This window comes from Phascolarctos cinereus, unplaced genomic scaffold (assembly GCF_003287225.1).
Source record: "Phascolarctos cinereus isolate Bilbo 61053 unplaced genomic scaffold, phaCin_HiC Scaffold_5;HRSCAF=322, whole genome shotgun sequence".
Lineage (NCBI taxonomy): Eukaryota > Metazoa > Chordata > Mammalia > Diprotodontia > Phascolarctidae > Phascolarctos > Phascolarctos cinereus.
The window spans coordinates 247,863,265-247,884,017 of record NW_027555958.1 but is presented as its reverse complement, the minus strand read 5'-3'; the positions used below and the strand labels follow the sequence as shown (position 1 = coordinate 247,884,017).

At 41.6% G+C, this 20,753-nt stretch overlaps 1 protein-coding gene across 1 annotated transcript; it reads right to left on the bottom strand.

The window, feature by feature from the left end:
* Positions 1 to 287: 287 nt before the first annotated feature.
* IER3 (immediate early response 3) lies at positions 288 to 1,735 on the bottom strand. The gene is made up of 2 exons (XM_020974257.2): positions 1,479 to 1,735; positions 288 to 1,326 (listed from the first exon to the last, which is right to left on the bottom strand). The coding sequence occupies exons 1-2, from the start codon at positions 1,689 to 1,691 to the stop codon at positions 1,078 to 1,080; spliced, it is 462 nt and encodes a 153-aa protein (XP_020829916.1). The 5' UTR covers positions 1,692 to 1,735; the 3' UTR covers positions 288 to 1,077.
* Positions 1,736 to 20,753: the final 19,018 nt, after the last annotated feature.

Below are 20,753 nucleotides of genomic sequence, written 5' to 3'. Positions count from 1 at the left end.
TTCTGGGATCATAAATGACTTTTGAAGTTGAACAGCTGGTGTGTCAAAGGCAGGACCTTTACAAACCCAGGTCTTCTTGACACCAAGGTTTTGCCTTAAATCCATTTTTTCCAAGCTACCTCTCATCCCCATTTTACAGATAAGGAAAATAAAGCTTTGAGAAATTGAAGTGACTTTTCCAAAGTCAAATGACTAGGAAAAGAACCAGTTTTATTCCAACTCCAATCCCCTTTTCGTTATATCAAGTTGCTATTCTCAAGTGAAAAGAACCAGTCTCAAGACACAAGTCGGTTTCCAGCAGTAAAATCAGTTTTATTTGCTGTTCATAGAACATACAAGGCAACAGACCCACCCCACACCCCAGCCCCTTGGGGGCAGTTTCTGAGTAATAGGTGAGCAATGAACCCTTTAGCCCTTATGGGGCCTCACATAAGTAGGCCCCACTGAGTTACGATGTATGGATATTGTCACCCCTAAAGGTACTACCCCTATCACTCTCACTAGCCTTCTTTCTTTCCCAATTCCTGCCCTTGATTCAGTTCCCCAGTCCCAGTCACCCACCACCTCCCAATTCGTTAATTCCTCTTCCAGGCTTTCTCCCCACCCTCAGCTTTAGTTTGGTCTAGGGAGTCCTAACTTCAGCAGCTCACTAGAATATCTCAATAAATAAAACAAAAACAAAACTTCACTGCAGAAAGTTGGAGGCGAATCTCTCCTCTCCAACATATAAATTAAAATAAATATTACATATACTTTTGCCCCATCACCACTACCACCCCACCCCACCCTCGCGGGTGGGGGGATGGTACATAAATAAAAACTGCATATAAATATTATTATCTAGGAATGACCAGCAATAAATTAACTGCACCAAAGATGGCAAGACAAGTCTCTCTCTACCCTCCATTTACTTCAGCTCTAGGACTTGGGCCCTGTGGCACTGATGTCATTCTTTGGTTTTAGTGTTTTAAGTTTGGGAGTGCCCCAGGTCCAGCTTCGGCTCGGCACACGCCCTTTCGTATCCCTCCATTCTGTGTTTCTTTTTGTTTTTTGTTGTTGTTGGGGTAGGGTTGTGGCTCAGAAGGCCGCAGGGTGCTGTTGGAGGAAGGTGCTGATGTCCACGGTGTAGTCCGGAGGCTCAGACGTCAAGTTCTGGGACTCCACAACTGGAGGCACTGGAGTGGGGTCGGTGGCCGGTTCTTCCAGCACTGGAGGCGCTGGACTTCCCTCCTCCGCCATCAAAATCTGACAAAAGACAACAGTGAGGAGGAGGAAGAGGAGCCGTCTGGCCGGATTGGGGTCCTCTGCCGGTAGCTGGCGTCGAACCTGAGAAAGAGTGTTATAAAGTAGTAAGAAAAGACTCAGGTATCCAGTTGCCTCAACTGGTCCCTCAGACCAAAGAGCCAGGTCCTGTGGCCCCACTCTGTCCTTCCAGTTCTCCCTACTTTCTAGGTCTTGGAGATGGATGGAACACTCACCATTCGAGGGTAAAGGACCTTGCGGCTGCGCTTGCGAATTACCCTGTGGGCGATGCTGGAGCGGGAGGGTCGGTAAGTGGCAGGCTCCGGGAGGGGGTCAAAAGTAAAGATCTCCGGCCCGGACCTTCGCCGAGGCCCAGGACTGGGGATGGGGCCCGGGGTTGGGGCCACGGTGACGGGCGCAGCAGGGACGGAGCCTCGATTATGACACATGCTGTTTAGAGCTGAAGGGAGGAATGGGGACTGTGCCTTAAGCCGAGCTAGTTATGGAGCAGGCCGGGCAGGACCGCCCCCACCATATCTTAGCGCTATTGGTTGACGGGGCAAAAGCAGGAGGAGACAGGGAAATTCCTACGGGTTAGGCAAGGAGGAGCGGTGGGGGGGGTGGGGGTAGAGGAGCGAGACTACGCAATACCGGGTACCCTCTGTGGGAGGGGGATGTGGGGGAGGTTAGAGACATAGTCAGCTGGACTGGAAGGTGGGTGTGGGCACATGTCTCGACTTGCGGCTTCCACAAGAATTTAAAGACAAAAATACATAGTCATGTATACACACGTAGACAGCTCAATCATTTTGGAGAATTACAAAATCAAGGAATTTGAAAGTTAGAAAGGACCTCAAAGGCCATCTAATCCAACACATAACCAAAATAATCTCCGCTATAATATAATCTGACCACTCTCTATTTGAACACTTCCAAGGAGGGGGACCCATCACCTCTCAAGACTTTTGAACAGCTCTAATTAGTAGGAAGTTTTTTTTTTTCTGTCATAGAGCCTAAAGTTGCCTCTTGTAATTACAATTTCCACCTATTAATTCTGGTTCTGTCCTCTGGGGTCCAACAGAATAAGTCTAATTTTTCTTACACATGAAAATCTTTTGAATACTTGAAGACACAGCATATTCCCCCTGAATCTGCTTTTCTCCAGGCTAAATATTCTCAGTTCCTTCAAGCAATCCTCCTACCACCTGGACTCAAGCCTTCTCATTATTCTGGTTATTTTCCATTGTATACTTTGCAGCTTATCAATATCCTTTTAAAACTGGCTTCCAGAGAATAATAGGACTATCTATCAGCCTCCTTTGTCTACACTTCTTTGTAACACTTCTTCTGTGAATGCAGTCTTAAGTTTTGTAATGTCTACAGAAAGGGTATGGAGTCCCCATGTGTAGATTTTTTCCTTTGTATTACAACCGTGTGTTTACATTCTTCATTCAATGAACTTATTATTGAATAGTATGTTTGACATGGAGAGGGATCCATAAACAGCATATATAATGGTGAAAAGAGTATTAACTTTGAAGTCAGGACATCTAGATTTGAATCCTTAACCCTGAGTAAGTCACTTCTCTCTGGGTCTCAATTTCTGCCTTTGAAAAATGAAGGAGCTGGAAGGTGAGGAGTGGGAACAGGACATCTTGGAAAGATTTGGAATCAGAAGATTTCAGTTTGGATCCTGACACTGCCATATCTATTCTCCTGTCTGAAATTGGGCAAGTGATTTAACCTCCCTGACCCTCAATTTTCTCATCTATAAAATGAGGTAGTTGAATTAGATGATTTACAAAGTCCATTTTAGCTCTATATGAATGATACAATACCTTCTAAGTTTAAATTCTATGATCCAATAGAACACATAGAATACATATTATACCTTACTGAGGGAGATAAGATATATACATGTATTTATAAAAACAAGGCAATATAAATAGGTATACACAATATATCTGAGCCTATGGATTGTATGTGTATGCATGTTTGGTCCCTGTCAGTGTAAGCAAGTGTATTTACTTCTGGTTCTAGGATGAGTCTGATGGAAATGGATAGACAAATACTTTTCTGTGTCTCTTCTTGAATTTTATTGCAGGTCAGAGTAAAGGGTATAAAGATGTCTGATATATGATGAGCACATTTGTGTCCAAACAGTCTTGTTCTTGCTTTAGCAATACTGTATGGCTGATTGTGTCTCTATATTTGCTTTGGTGTTTCTCCATTTTTATCTCTGCGCTTTGTGTCTGAGTTTCTCTGCACACTTGTGAGTATGGTCTACATCTCTGTGTTTCTCAGGTGCTTGCTATATGTTGTTGTTTTCTGGGTTTCATACATACAGTATTCCCGTATCTTTTTCCACTGCTTACCCTGATCCACAAGTCTGCCTGTACCTGTATCTTTCATTGGCTGTGTTGGTGGAGGTGATATTCATTTTGCTGCACTCTGCCCTCGTTAGACTGCATCTGGAGTATTGTGTTAAGTTTGCAGGGCCGTAGTTTAAAAACATTGAAAATTTGGGAGGGTATTCGGAAGAAAACAACTAGGATAGTGAAGGGATTTGAGTCCATGTTATATGAACACTGGTTGAAGGAAATTGGGATGTTTATTCTGGAGAAGAGAAGACACAAAGGGACATGATAATTAAGTATCTTCAAGTATTTGAAGGGCTGTCATATGGAGAAGGGATTAGATTTGTTCTGATTGGCCCCAGAGGGCAGGACTAGGAACTGTGGGTAGAAGTTGTAGAAAAGCAAAGTTAGGCTTGACATCAGGAAAAACTTCCTAATAACTAGAACTTTCCAAAAAATTCAATAATTGAATATTACAGAGGTGGTGAGCTCCACCTCCTTGGCAGTTTTCAAGCAGAGGCTGAGTGACCCTTCTTGGGTATGTTTTAGTAGGGGATTCTTTTCAGTTCTGTGTTAAGCTAGATGGCAGATGATGTCTCTTCAAACTTTCTAATTCTGTGATTTTGTAAACAAATGAACAGTAACAACTTCAATAGTAACTAATTAGACTACACCTGGAGCAGTCAGAGCTGGGCATCATATTTTAGGAAGGAAACTGACAAACTACAGTGCAGAGGAGGATGATGAAAGATGGAATGAATATCAAAATCATGTCCTATGAGAAATGGTTGAAAGAACTGGGAAAGTCTATTCTAGAAAAGAGAACTGAGTTAGAGGGGACATCATTTCTGTCTTCAACTGCCAGAAGAGGTATCATCTGGAAGGATTAGATTAATTTTGTGAGGCTCCTGAGGATAGAGTTAGAGTCAATGAGCAGAAGTTGTGCATGGAATAGACAAAAAGAAAATGCTACAGACAATTAAATGTGAACAGTGCTTCTGGAAGCATGTTAATGAAGGAAAGAAGGATTGAAGGAAAGTTAAGATTTTTGGCATTTTTTCTTTAAATTATTATTCATAATTTGGGAGAGTTAGCACTCTGGAAGATTTACTAATCTGTAAACTGGGAGAATGTTAATCCAATGGAGGACAGAGTACGGATCCAAAATGACCTCAAAAGGTTGAAGCAATGGGCCAAACCTAACAAGATGATGTTTAATAGGCATGAGTATAAAGCCCTACTTGTAGGTATTAAAGAATCAACTCCACAAATATGGGGAGAGGGGTGAGGAGGAAAAAGAAAGGTGGATTGACAGCAATTAATGTGAAAAAGATCTAGGGTGTGAGTGAGTGTGTGTGTGTGTGTGTGTGTGTATGTGTGTGTGTGTGTGTGTGTGTATGGGTTTCAAGTTCTCTATGAGTCATCATGGCTTACTAAAAAGAACCCTGGACTTAAAAGTGCAATCCTGATCTCTGCCTCGTATAACTTTTAAAGTCACTACCTTTCTGAGCCTGTGCTTCCTTATCTGTGAAATAAGATGACTTTTGAGGTTTCTTCCTGTTCTAGAATCCTGTGATTCTATAATTTACAGGAGGCAGAAGATGACCTTACCAGTTATTATAAGTGTCCAATAATGAAGCCAGCTGCTAGGAAGTTTTATTAAGTTATTCCTCATTAGAGTCAGGGCTGGGAAAAAGTATTTGGGCAAGATTTGAAAATCCCAGTTTCCCTCTGAATTTGAAGACTGCATGCCTGTGTTTTATGTACTATCATGAGAAGCTTTCAGTCTTTATTAAAACATCTGAAAAAGGATTTATTTTAAGAATCTACACATTCAAGTATCACGGAGGCAGAGTATTTTGGTATTAATGTGTACATTTATAAAAAATGATATTAAAAAGAACCTTTCCTGAATGTTGAACCCTGGGCAGCTGTTTCTGTCTTGTCTTACCCCTAATTCTTACCCTAATTCTGATTGGAGGTGCTCTCACTGAGACCAAGTGATCACTTCTAAGGATGTCGCAGGTTGATTCATATATTGTATAGGCGGTGGGACTGAGTGATTTCTTTCTAGCTCTAAGATTCTGATTCTCTAATGTGACCTCTCTCACCCAAACCTACAGAAAGTACATAGTTGCAAAAAGAAACACACCATACCACAAAGGGGTGCACATATTTTTACCCCTCTGCCATGCACATACTGCAGGGACAACCTCACAATCATTCCAGATTCAGGCAGACACTGTCTGCCTACATGTACATATAAAGGCATAGAATGCCAGGAGCTGGAAGGATCCTTAGATATTATCTGGTTCAACCCCCTCAATGAGGAAACTGAGGCCTAGAGAATTTAATAGACTTGCCTAGACCCATGTAATTCATTAGTGGCAAAGAATAGCATTAGAGTTAAGTCTTCTGAATTCTAGGCCAGGAATCTTCCACCATACCAGATTCATTTGTATTTTGTTTATGCACATTCCTCTTTACCTTCTTCCTTAGTCTACTCTCTCTATACCTCTTCTGTAGACCTATGCCGCTTTAACAAACACATAACACATTTCTTCCACATACAAAGAGACACACACACATACACACTTTCCCAGCCTACACATGCCTCTTCTTTTCTCATACATTCCTGTTCTTTATATAATCATGCACAAAAACCCAGTTAATATACATAAACACCCACATATCTTTTTCACATAAAAACCACAAAGACATAGTGCTCCTATATACATCCACACTGGGAGCCTGTAGGGGTATGTGTGGAAGGCTGTGGGGCTGTAGGTAGTTTTGTTTGAATGTCTCTGGGCTGGGTTAAGGGCATATCAATATAAAGACACAAACAAATAGGCCTGAGGGATAGGATTGATAATAGAAGTCTATCTATGATATCATATATTGAGCATTGAACTTGTAGTTAGAAGACATAGTTTTGAATGCCATCTCCACCACTGTGGGACATTTTTGTGGTTCAGTTTCTTCTTCTGTAAAATGAAGGGGGGTAGGGTAAACTAGATGACCTCTAAGGTTCCTTCCAGCTCTAAAATCCTGTGATCCTATAAACTAGCTTGTATCTTAGTAGGAGGGAGGCAGAGACAAGAATTCATTGACTCTTGTTTATGATGGAAAATTTCTCCAGGACATTAAGGGGGGAGGGAAAATTAAGGGGGAATTTCCGGACACAGCTTGCAGCCCTCTTCCCCACCCCACTCCAACATCTGCGACTGACTGTCCCAGCTCAGCTCACTCAAATGTATCTCCTAGGTAGGCAGGTCTTTTTGATGCTTCCTACAACCTCCTTAGCCTAAAGAGAACCTTTGTTGTGGGCTGAGCAGGAACTGGACCACTCAGGGATCTTAGCGGTAAGCCTTAGGCTCCTCTCCATCCCCCACTTCCTGCATCCCTCGGAGATGTATGTATCCAATTCCCCCTTCCCCCCAACCTACTTCTTGCCCCCACCCAAGGTCTTAGTACCACTTTCCCATACAGGAAGAGAAGGAAAGGTTGAAAGTGAATCATTAAGCACATATGTGGGGGGGTGTGTGTGTAGGGGTGAGTTATTGTTTGCATCAGGAAGCACTGGGGAGGCCTGAGATTAAGGTTGGATTGGTTCCCACTGCTCTGATCCTAGTAATACAGGCCCATAGGTTTCCATGTTCTGCCATGGTTCCTGCTTCCTTGTTTCTTCTTCATCTTCATGAAGCAACCCATCTTGCTCCCCCTTTCTTCTATATGTTGCCTTGTCTCCACTCAGGCCTTCATATCCCTCCTCTCTTCAGAGATCCCAGTATCCCCCCTCCAGAAGCCTTTGTGCCTTATCTCCTCCCCCTCTCCCCCCTCTCCCATCTGTGTGTTCCTATGCCCTTCCCTATGGCCTCTCCAGAACTTCAGTGTAATCTTAGGATTCTATGCATCAAGCTCTCATCCCTCTCCTCAGTGGTACAGGGAAGGAAGTCTAGAATCAGGGTCACACTGTACTGAATCAGACATTGTTGACTTGAGGGAACCCATTTCCTACAAAGCTCATTTATGTAACAATGAGTTGCTATTTTATTTGATGTGACAAGAAAGGAGAGCTTGGATACAGGACTAGAATAGAGGACTAAGGCATAGAGAGAATTGGGAAAGGAGTAGTTGAGAATAAGAGAATCTAAGGAAAGGGAAACTGACAATTTGGGGAATGGATGACTGGTGTTGTAGGAACCATGGGGGAACAGAGAAAACAGATGAAAAGGGGAGAAATCATGGGATGAAGATTGCAAGACCAGGCAGATATGCAACAAAGAAGGGGGTGAGGGTGAAAAGGACGGGAAGACAAAGTATTGAAGAACAATATCTTTTGCTGATGGTTAATAGAGAATGTGTATATGTGTATGTGCACCGGTTTTTGTTTCCCTCCATATCAGGTAGGTTTCATGGCTTTTCATTTTAAAAAAAATTCATTTACTTTTATTTGTATTTCTATCTGCCCCTTCCATTATCCCTCCCCACCCTCATTGAACCTAAATAAATAAATAAATAAAAGAAACTTGAAAAGTAAAACCCCCATCACAAACACATGTAGTCCAGGAAAACAAATTCCCACATTGGCCTTCACGGTTTTTTCTACTTCTAAGATTCTTACTTAAAGCCAATGTATTCTCAGTCCCCACTGAGGCAAAAGAGAAACAGTTTCTCCCTGCCCTTTTTTCCTTTCCCAGGTACAGCTATGCCTCGAGGATGTGCGTCAAAGAAGGAAGGCTGAGTTCTAGGGTTATGAGGTTAATGAGTGACCCCAGTGGCAGCTCATTTTGTGATAAATGTCAATCAATGGTTACTTATTCCCTAATGCATGGGAATGGGGGAGGCACAAGCCTCTGGGGACTCTCAGTAACTAGACATGTTATGACCATTAGAGACATAATGTTTCTGCACCCTGGGAATCAGCTCAGCACAGCACAGTCCGGTCCTGCCAGGATGCAGCTTAATCGGGAGAGGAGAACTTGACTGATAAGAACCCAGGGATCTGTACCCTGACTGACACTCTCTTCCAGTACTAACTATACCCACCCTACACTTCTCCTTCAGTCTCCCTCCTCTGATTTGTCTTCCCTCCATACTCTTAAGCTAAGAAATGGACCATGCTTGCTCCCAAAGGGGCTCCCTGTGGCTGGCCCTCTTTCTTCAAAAGCTGAGAACACACTCACATTTAGCTTTAAGTGGTTAAGAGCAGGACCCAGAGGCTCAGCCTGCCCTCTCCTATTTCCAGATGAGCTATGGCTTTATGTGGTGTGGAGATTTTTATATTTGAAGTTGAGAGCAGGAGTGTGAAAGGGAACCAGGCAGGGACTGTATGGGTGGTTTTCTTGGAAGGGAAAAGGTGGTGACTCAGAGCCAAGTTAGGGAAAAATCGAGCTCACTTGCTCCCTCTTTGCCCTGCCTGACTTTGGCCATGAGCTCATGAAACAGGAAGCTGTGTCTGGCTAGAGAAAGACAGGCTTGAGCCCTCCTTTCTAATTGTTTTTCTCTGTAGACTCATGGGCCCCCTGAGGCCTTAGGACGTCAGTAATTGCTGGTCTTTTGGCGTGCAGTTATGACCCCTTCTCCTCTCCGGTGAATATGAGGAAGGGAGGGCGTCATTGTTTTCCCATCTGGAAGCTGCTCTTTGCTCAAATGAGAGGCTCCAATCTGGGCAGTAAGCATGAGCACCAGTCCTTCTCCCCCCGACCCCCATCCCTCCCTCCCCTGTGTACCTTTCAGCCTGTGATACTTAGGTTTTCAGATGTGACTGCTAGAGTGCTTAAATAAAGAAGTAATTAGACCAGAAGGCCAGAACCCAGAAGCCCAGAAGTTAATTAAAACAGTAGCTGAGACCATCCCTTTAGGCTCTTATGTAGTAGAAGCAGTGGGATGGGGAGCTAAATTGGGCTGCTTAGATACCTTTGGGGCTTCCTCTAATGAATCAGGACCAATAATAGGGCCTATCAGCTTACCTAGTACTTCAGGAATTCAGGACATTCCTCTCCAGGAAAGACAGATATTATTTTAGTTAAAGTAATGACTGGGGTAGATGGGGTGGAACCCCTGATTCTGATGAATTAGATATGTGGGTGGGGGAAAATATAAGGGAAAATGCTGCTGGACCAAATGTTTTTACAGGTTGATTGATGATATATATCTATCTCCAATGCTCATTAAATGAGCAAGACAAACCCTCTCACAAAAGGTTGTCTGCAGGCTTTTGGGTATACAGGCCTATAACACTTCATATTTAAAGCCTGATCTTTGCATTACTTATCCCCCATGCCTGCAATTTGCTCCCTCCTTATCTCTACCTCTTAAATCCCTAGTTTCCTTCAAATGCTACTTCTGTGAGGCTTTTTTCTGGTTGCCTCAGCTGCTGGTGCCTTGCTCCTCTTGAATTACTTTGTATTTATTTTTTATATGTTTCTTATGTACTTCTATACATGTGTGTTGTTTCCCCTGCAGAACGTAAGCTCCATGAGAGCAGGTACAATTTCATTTTTGTCTTTCTACTCTCATTGTCTAGCACATTATGCAGGAGCTTAATCAATCTTTGTTGATTGATATGTTTGATATATCCAAGGAGGACTTTCAAGATGTCAAGACAGAAACAGAAACTGATTGTTTTTTAGGAAGTTGACTTAGAGTTATTTCCAGAGGAGAACAGAAAAGGGTACTTAAATTAATCAACAAATATTTGAGTGCACGGGTAGGGCTGGGGAAGCAGGATGTGGAAATAAGCTTCTTCATGGCACTAGGGACCATTTTCCATGTATTTCTCCTCCAGTGCTCCAAGCACATATGCTTAATATGCTTCAGTGGATCCCTGACTTCATTCCTGTGTATTTTCTTTGCAGTGAAGCAGGTCACTGAATACATGAATGAATGTACAAATACAGAGCTTCTCATCTGGTCTGATTATTGTTCACGTTCTCCCATTATTGGAACAGAACATTCTTGTTCAGTTCTTCGGAACTGACCTACTCAACTTGTTAGAAGCATTTTTCTACCGTTTTATGAAGTGTAACAAAAGAAAAAATAAGACTTTATTTTTACATTTTTTCTTACTTCTGGTATCTTTACCAGTGTAGCTAACACTGGGTTTGTGCATCTATTATTCCTTTTCTCCATACAAGAGCAACCCAACTTCTTTTCCTATTAGACATTTCCAGATAAATATTCCTTCTAGCGCTTAGATCATTGTTGGAAACGTTCTTCAGGCCACTTACCCCCACCATTCTTCTCTCCTTTGCCCTTTGGGTCATTTGCAACTTTAATTCTTCTGTGATAGTATTTTTTAGCTTTTGAAACTCTGTAATCAGCTAACAAACTTGTATTAAGCACTTACTATATGCCAGGCACTGTGCTAAGCACTTTAGGCAGAAAGAAAGACAAAAAGCAGTTCCTGTCCTTAATGGGCTCACAATCTAATAGGAGAGATGACATATAAATAAAAAGGTACCTACAAGATATATATGGTAGTTAACCTCAGAGGGTAAAGCACTTGCAGGTGGGAGGACCAGTAAAGGCCTCCTGTAGAAGGTAAGATTTGAGCTGAATCTTAAAGGAAGCCAAGGAAACTCAGAGATGAGGTGAGGAGGGAGGCATGGGGGACAGCCATTGTAAAGACAAGAAGAACAGGAAATGGAGTGTTCTGTTTGAGGAGCAGCACATAGGTTGGAGGGATTAACTTGTAAGAAGACTGGCAAAATAAGGTAGGAAGTGGTCATGAAGAGTTTTAAGTGCAGGACAGAGGACTTTATCTTGAGTCCTGGAGGTAATAGGAATCTGATGTTGTGTAATGGGTGACAGACCTATGTGCTAGAAAAATCACTTTGGCAGCATTGTCAGAGATGGATTGGAGTGGGGAGAAATTTGAGGCAATGTCGTGGGCCTGGCTCTAACAGGGCCATCAGAGGAAGAAAAACACTGGTCCTAACACAGGCAGGTGGCACAATGGATAGAGTGTAGGGTCTGGAGTCAGGAAGACCTGAGTTCAAATCAACCTCAGACACTTACTAGCTGTGTGAACCTGGTCAAGTCACTTAACCTCTGTTTGCCTCAGTTTCCTCTGTAAAGTAGGGCTAATAATAACACCTACCCTCATAATTGTTGTGAGGATCAAATGAGATAATAATTGTAAAACTCTTAGCACAGTGCCTGGCACACAGAAACCTTTATAAATGTAAGTTATTATCATTATTAGTATTATTAAACTAGTGTGGTGGCTATGTGATCAAAGAAGAGTACATGTATACACACACACACACACACACATGAAATGTTGTAAAGGTAGAAGCTACAAAAATTGGTAATGGATTGGGTATGTGTAGTGAGTGAAAGAGAGGAGTTGAGGATGACACTGAGGTTATAAGCCTAGGTAACTAGAAAGATGGTCATGCCCTTGATAGTGATAGGGAAATTTGGAAGAAGAAAGGGTTTTGGAGGACTAATACTAAGTTTTGTTTTGGACATGTTGACTTTGAGATCCCTACTAGACATCCAGTTCAAAATGTATAAAGTACAGTTGTATACAATGATACAAGCCTGGAGCTCAGGAGAGATACTAGGGATGGGTATATAGATCTAGGAATCTTCTGTATAGGGATGATAATTGAATTCAAGGGAGCTGATGAGATCACAGAATACTATTGTATAAAGGGAAAAGAGAAGAGGGCCCATATGACCTTGGGGGATGCCTATGGGTAGTAGGTGCAACATGGATGAAGAATGAGCAGAGGAGATTGAGAAGAAGCAGAAAGATAGGGGTAGAACTAGGAGACCGTAGCATTACAAAAATCTGAAGAGGAGAGAATATTCAGAAAATGATAAATAGTGTCAAATGATACAGAGAAGTCAGAGAAAATGAGAATTGAGAAAAAGCAGTTAGATTTGGCAATTAAGAGATCACTGGTAACAACATTTCTGGAAAACAGTGGTATTATTAGAAAGATGCGTTTTTGTGTGGAAGGACAGTTTGAAATAAAAATCTCTGCCTTTGTCTCTGTCTTTATCTCTCAATATAGATGTAGCTATAGATACTTAAATTGTCCAAAACTGATTTTGTCTTTGTGGGGAATACCTTGTTTGGAAAGTCCCTCCACAGCAACTCCTCTGACTTAATCTTAGAGAGTTGCCTAAGGCAATTGGAGATTTAGGGACTTACTCTTAATAAGCATATGCCAAGGGCAGAATGTGAATCTGATATAAAGACTGATACTATAAGCAAACTGGGAGAGCAAGGCATAGCTTATCTGTCAGATTTATGGAGAACAGAAGAATTTATGACCAAACAAGAGAACATATGTTCTCTATGAACATTATGAAATGCAAAATGGATAACTTTGAGTACATTAAATTAAAAAGTTTTTGCACAAACAAAGCCAATGCAACCAAGATTAGAAGGAAAGTGGAAAATTGGGAAAGAATTTTTACAGCCAGTGTCTCTGATATATAGAGAACTAAGTCAAATTTATAAGAATACAAGTCATTCTCCAATTGACAAATGGTCAAAGGATATGTACAGGCAGTTTTCAGATGAAGAAATTAAAGCTATCTGTAATCATATGAAAAAATACTCTAAATCACTATTGATTAGAGAAATGCAAATAAAAAAAACTCTGTGGTACCACATCACACCTATCAGATTGGCTAACATGACAAAACAGGAAAATGATAAATGCTGGAAAAGATGCGGGAAAATTGGAACTCTAATGCATTATTGGTGGAGTTGTGAACTGATCCAACCATTTTGGAGAGCAATTTTGAACTATGCCCAAAGGTTTATAAAAATGTGCATACCCTTTGACTCAGCAATACCACTTCTAGGGCTGTATCCCAAAGAGATCATACAAATGGGAAAAGGACCCACATGTACAAAAATATTTATAGCAGCTCTTTCTGTGGCGACAAAGAATTGGAAATTGAGGAGATGCCCATCAATTGGGGAATGGCTGAACAATTTGTGGTATATGAACATAATGAAATACTATTATGCTATAAGAAATGATGAGCAAGCAGACTTCAGAAAAAACCTGGAAAGACTTGTAAGGACTGATGCTGAGTGAAGTGAGCAGAACCAGGAGAATGTTGTACACATTGTTCGATGACTAACTTTGATAGACTTAGCTCTTCTCAGCAATGCAAGGATCTAAGATATCTCTAAAAGTCTCTCGATGGAAAATGCTATCCACAGCCAAAGAAAGAACTACGTAGTCTGAAAGTAGATTGAAGTATACTATTTGCTCTCTTTTTTTTTCTGTTTTGTTTTGTTTTTTCTTTCTTGTGGCTCCTCCTATTGGTTCTAATTCTTCTTTACAACATGACTAATTTGACAATATGTTTACTAGGAATGTGTATGTAGAGCCTATATCAGATTATGTGCAGTCTTGGGGAGGGAGGTGGGAAGGGAGGGGTAGAAAAATCTGAAACTCAAAAGCTTGTGGAAGTGATTGTTGAAAACTAAAAACAAATTAATCAATAAAAAAAGAATGTGAATCTGAATTCTCTTGACTTCAGAGCTGCTTTATGTACTACCCCCACACTACTTAATAAGCACTTGAAAATATTTTCAAATGAGTGAACAGAAGAAGCAAAAGACATGGTTCTCCTTTGTCAAATGTGGGAGTTGAACTAGAGAACCTCCAAGGTCACATTGACCTTTAGATCTAGGACCTTATGATCCTATGGTTCTTGTCCCCAAGAAACTTACAGACTGGTTGAGGAAGCAAGACTTGTGCCCTCCCGAAGGGAAATAACAACACCTGGCAATAAGTGAGTGATTTAAACAACAGGTGCTGTGGAAATGTAGAGGAGGTCTGGAGAGCATTGTGGGCTGGGGTGGTCAGTGAAAGATTGATGAAAATGGTGGAGTTTAGACTGGGTCTTGAATGGTTTAGATTTAGGTGTGTGTAGTGGGAAAAGAAAGAAGAGGGCTCGCCAACTTGGATACTGGCATGAACAAATCTACTGATGTGGGAATACATGAGGCATATTGGGGGTTTGTGCTGTGGAGGGGAAATGAGTTGATTAATCTGGTTCATTAAAGGAAGAGGAGGAGGAGATAAAGCCAGAAAGTTAGACATCAATTGAATCATGTTTTAGAGAAGACTTTGAATATCTGGCTAAAGAATTTGGACTTTTTCCTATAAGCCAAAGGAAGCCATTAAACACTGTTACTAGGAATTATAGAGTAGGGAGGTGATGCAGTAGATAGAGCATTGGGCTTGGAATGAGGAAGATTTTATCTTCATGAGTTCAAATTGGGCCTTATTAGCTGTGTGACCCTGGGCAAGTCACTTAACCCTTTTTGCCTCAGTTCCTCATTGATAAAATGAGAGTTGGAGAAGGAAATGGCAAACCATTCCAGTGTCTTCGTCAAGAAAACCTCAAATAGAGTCACAAAGCGTCAGACATGACTGAACAGCGACAAACTAAATATGATAATCCATATCGACACTCTGGTTTTGGGGAACCTCTCTGAGAACCATATTTGCAGCAATCTTTTTCGACTCTGGATATCACCCTACTTTTCTGGAAGCTTTGTAGTCTATTACAATGCAGTTAATTTTTACCAACTCCACAACCCAAAAGCCCAAAATGTAATTACAAGGTGTTAATGAGGTGTTTAACTATAAAGATGCACTTATATTCTGATACTATGGTTTGTGCATAACTTTCTGTTACACAATTAAAGGGGGTAACCTCATTGGATGAGCAAAAATTAGACACATCTTTAAAGAAGCCCACAGGGTAGCAGTTCAGTTTGGGAGGAGTATATATAGGTTTGGAGTGTTTTGTGGAGGAGACTTTTGGGGGGATTTCTCTCTCCTCTCCTATACCCAATTGTTTATGTAGTCTAGAGGGGAAGGAGAGGAGTGAGAGATATCATTTCTATACGTTGGTTTGAAAGAGTTTGAGATTGAGGTGGCACAGATGCACATTCCAGATAGACACTCAAACAGTCAGTCAGCTCAAAGGAGAAAGGGAGGTGTTTCAGAACCCACTTCCTGGCAGTGGAGAAGAGAATCAGTACAGAGAGAAGCAGAACTTGAGAGCTGAGCTGAGCAACCACCAAGCAGAGATTATATGCCCAAGGGAAGCTACATGAGGGCACTATAAAGAGAGAAAAGTCTTATAGGCCTTGCGGTGCCAGGAGTTGTGAGTTACCTTTGTGACACCTACATTCTACACACACATTTGCCTCATTACTATTGTACTGTAAGCTTGAGTTGATTCTTTCCATGGACTCTGCATATTTATGCCCCAGATTTATGGGAGAAACATTTTGTAGTTGTTGTTTCTGCTATACCACCTTAGTAAATGAATTTGCCATGAGCTAATCATGTCTACTGGATGATTGTTAATGAAAACTACATTGATGGGGGTGGGGCGTTCTTGAATAATTGCGTTAGGAATGGAACACTCACAAGATTACCCCTAGAACCAGAGAAGTAACCACGCTCTGGGGGAGCCAACCCAATATGAGTGCAAGATAGAGAGGTGTGGGTCCTCTGTGGATGCTGCAGTACTCCTGCTTTCTGTTTTTGATTTATTGCTTCTCTGCCTGTCATATCAGAGGTAGGAAAACAACCCATGCCCAAATTAGGTCTATTACATTCCACTCCCATACAGCCCTGGATCTTGTTTGCCTTATCAAACCATGTCATGGTAATGGACTCCACCTTTCTTTTACGTCTATTAGGAGATTTCTCTTCGGCTGGGTTAGCCAAGACTTCTCTGGTGAACTTGAAAACCATTGCATGGAAAGGTCCGCCAATTTTCCTGGTTATATCATTTCTTTGATGACCTGGCTCTCTGTCCCTGGCCTAGGTATTTCATTACAGGCCTCGGACCTTCCTTTGTGTGATTTTAAATGAACAATAAAAGCCTATCCATTACTGGCTTGCCTGATTCTTTTGTGAAAATCTTCGTTATTTTCCAAGTTGCTGGTAAGGACTGGTAAAGCAAGGATAAATGAAAGCAGTATTTTAAAATCAAATTGACGATTCAAAACGATTAGGACAGGGAGAGACTATGGACAATGAGATCAATTAACTACAATAACAACAATAAAGCAATTTAAAGTTTATGAAGCATTTTTGCAGCCTTGTGAAGTAGACAGGATGAGAAATATTGTACCCATTTTATAAAAGAGGAAACTGGAATAACTACCCTAAGTCACAAAAGTAAATGTCAGAGTCAGGATTTATACCAAATCCAGTGCTCCTGCCATAGTAACATGGTGCCTCTGAACCAAGCCAGTGTAAGTTTTCCGGAAGTCGGATGAAGAAATGAGACTCTTCCTCATCTCCTCCCTCTCTCCCCACAACTACTTATATAGTTGAGTGACTAGATCCCTGGGACTGGAAGCAGGGGCATTTGTTCTAGTCTTGACTCAGTCCTTTTTCACTGTGCTAGTGGCTTATGAAACTTCCTTTCTACATCACCACTGTGGCTAAACTAATTTACTTGTGATTTTCCACGTAAGATGAGTATCTCTGCCTTAATAATCGTAATGGGGTAGTGGAGAAGAGCAGGCTTCAGAGTCAAGAAGACCTGCAGTCTAGTCTGGCCTGCCATACTTGGGCTCTGTGTCCTTGGACAGATGAATTAGAACTCTCACTCAGTGCCTTAGGTAACCCTTTACCACGCTAAGCTGAGAAACACTTATGTAAGATTATTTGCCCACATGTATGATTATGCATGTGTGGGTTATTTAGATTAAAGCATATGTGTGTGTATGTGTGTGTGTACATGTGGCTCATGTGTAGCATGAATAGATATGATCTGAGGTCTGGCCTGCCTCCGAGGAGCAGGAAAAGATCTATGCCTGTATAGCCTCTACTAGCTGCAAAGAGAGGTAAGAAAGTTCTGGTAAAGCTGAGGCTGGGTAATTTCTCCTCTAGTCTTCAAGAGGGGTATGGGGCAAGAATTATATCTGTCTGCTATGTCCCACATATCTCTGGTCTAAGGGTAGGATAGGATAAGAGAAAAAGTCTCTTCCCTGATTACCCTTAAATAGGGTAGGGTATCTCCAAAATTATACCTTTGGACTTGGCCCCTTTCCACTAAACCCTGGTTATACAAAAGACCATCACAGATACTGAATAGCAAGTAAACCCATTTATCTGAGTAGGACAGCAAACAGAAATCAGAGAACTTTACAGATTAGAAAATAAAAAAGATTACACATGAGTGAATGGTTAATGAGCTGTTCAGTTAGGAATGAGATCTTCAGCTTAATCTGAGAGAAAGAGAATGATCTCACCTAAAGGAAGTCCATTCCCAATGGTCTCTAGAATTTCAAGCAAGTCCCGAGACATGATGGGCTGGCTTCTCATGCATGTCTGTCATTCTAAAGTCTCTCTCTCTCTCTCTCTCTCTCTCTCTCCCTCTCTCTCCCTCTCTCTCTCTCTCTCTCTCTCTCTCTCTCTCTCTCTCTCTCTCTCTCTCTCTCTCTCCTCTCTCTCTCTCTCTCTCTCTCTCTCTCTCTCTCTCTCTCTCTCTCTCTCTCTCTCTCTCTCTCTCTCCCCCTCTCGCTCTCTCTCCCTCTCTCTCTCTTTCCTGCCTACCTAGAGGTTCTTTCTAGGGAAAGGGGAAGAGAATAAGCATTTATTAAGCACCTACTATGTATAAAGTGCTATAATAAATGATTTACAGATATTATATCATTTGATCCTCCAGGCCCAGCTCTCTAGCCACTATACCCACTAGATGCTATCTGATCACCTAAGGGCATAAAAGTCTGAGCCATGTGGAATCTGGGCCACTCAGTCTTGGTGGATTTCTGAAGACCTCAAGAGTCACCTCATTCTTCACTATATCCTATCCTGATGACCAGAAGTGTTTCCATGTGGAGATGTGTGTGGGGGATGTCCAATGAAGCCAAGTGCCACTGCATCCTTCTTGCATATCCTTGCTGTGAACTATTGCTAACTATTCAATTACTTTCAAATGCTTCATTTCATCTCACTTCAAACCTGAACTGAGAGAATGCTGACATTACAGCCACCTACAACACATTATCTCATTTGATCCTCACAACAACCCTGGGAAGTAGGTGCTATTATTATCCCCATTTTACAGATAAGGAACTAGGGCAAATAAGGGTTAAGTAACTCACTTCGGGTCACACCGTTAGTGTTTGGGGCAAGACTCAAACTCAGGTCTTCGTAACTCTGAGTCCAGCACCTATATCTGTTTCATCACTTAGTAATTTCAGTATTTAAGGTGTGATAAATACATATAATTCTAGTACAATACACCTCAGGGAAATGGGTGAAGGAAGGAGCAAGTACCTAGTCCCTCTCCTGCTCTTCTCAAAGGCAGAAATCACAGTCTCCTTTAGAGAGTGATGGGCCAGATCCCAGACCAGACATCCATCTATGCCTCACTGGACCTGAGTCATCTTTATATTTAGAAGCAGCCACATATATTTCCTATGTATAAGAGGACAACATGAAATTATAAGAATATTATGAGGTACTAAAGCTCAGAAAGAAGCGAGACAGTTGGAAGAAGCTAAGGATAACAAAAAGTTTTTGGTTGTTTTTTTTTTAAAGGTATGTAGGGGAGAAAAAGAAGATCAAAGAAATAATAGAATCCCTGCTTGTAGAGGATATGGTAACTATTTTTTTCTGCTAAGGAGAATGATCTTTGTATGGTTCAGTAAATCAGTTAAATCTCTATATTCCATTTAAAGTAAATGTCAAGATGTTAAGCCCTTAAACATTTACAAGTAAGAATATATCTCTCTTGTACACTAGGTATAAACGAGGCTTGGACACCTCCTTAGGCACAATAGGAATTCTGTTTGGATTGGCCAAGGGACTTGATCATGCTGTCTGAGGCCTTTACAAAACCACTAAGCTGGTTGAAGTTAGAGAATTTTAGTGCCTGGCATCAAAGAGGAAAGAGTGTTCCAGCTAAATCACCGAGAAGGAATCCATTGAAGGGGAGGAATACAGCCTCAAGCCTCAGTCCCCACTTCCCTGACTTGGTTTTCTTCCTGACTCCTTGGCCAGAGGAGCCTGGTGAACTTCAAAGGGTAAGGAGGGTTTTGCTCTTCCAATCTTCTCATCAGCATTCTAGCATTATTCCTGGAACTGATGATGGTAGTGTCTGCGGTGGGAGCCAAGGACAGAGTGAACGAGATAAGGAAATCAGATTCAAGGCTCTGCGAAGGTCTCAGCAGAAAAGCTGCCCTATAATTAAGGGGAACATGTTGAAAACTCTAGCAATAGGATATCCAGGAGTTGTTTGCCACATGTGCTCTCTGACCTTGAGACTACTTTCTCCTGAACAATATACACTGGTAGAAGGGTATGTCACAGATTTTTGGGGGGATGTTTTTAACAACAACTGTCTTACTATACCATCTCAGAAAATCCTCCTTTCTAAAATTAACTCTGGCCAACTAATTAATATCAACTAATAATAATGGTAGAAGTTCACCAGTTGGGGCTTTTGAGCCATCCAGCATATAAATAGATGTACCCCACCTGCAACCCCTCAGGGCTAACTGTTGTAGTACCCATCCTCTGGGGACCATAATGGGGAGTGGAAAGCTACTGGAAAACTTATATATGCAGCATGCACTATACATAACAAATGACAGAATTGAAATGGCAAAAATGGAACTGATAACAAGGACAAGAAGATAGTAATAGAGCACCTACTTACCTTTGATGAATTCATGTCATTTATTGAAAATTAATTACATCTCTGGGTATTGAGGTAGCTAGATGGTGTAGTAGTTTGAATGCTGAACTTGGAGTCAGGAAGACTGGAGTTTGAATACTGCCTGAGACAGGTTTGACTTGGGGGCAATCAGGAAATATTTATTAAGTGCCTACTATGTGCCAGGCACTGTGCTAAGCTCTAGGGATACAATAAAGGCAAAAGACAGTCTCTGCTCTCAGGAAGCTCACAGTCTAATGGGGAAGAAAACTTGCAAACAATTACATACACACAAGCTGAGTCAAGATAAATTGGAAATAATCTCTAAAGGAGGGGAATCAAGAAAGGCTTCCTGCAGAAGGTGGGGTTTTAGATGAGACTTGGGGGAAGCCCAGAGGCAATGATGAGGAAGGAGAGCATTCCAGGCATGGGTGACAGCCAGTGGAAATGGCCAGAATCGGGAGATGG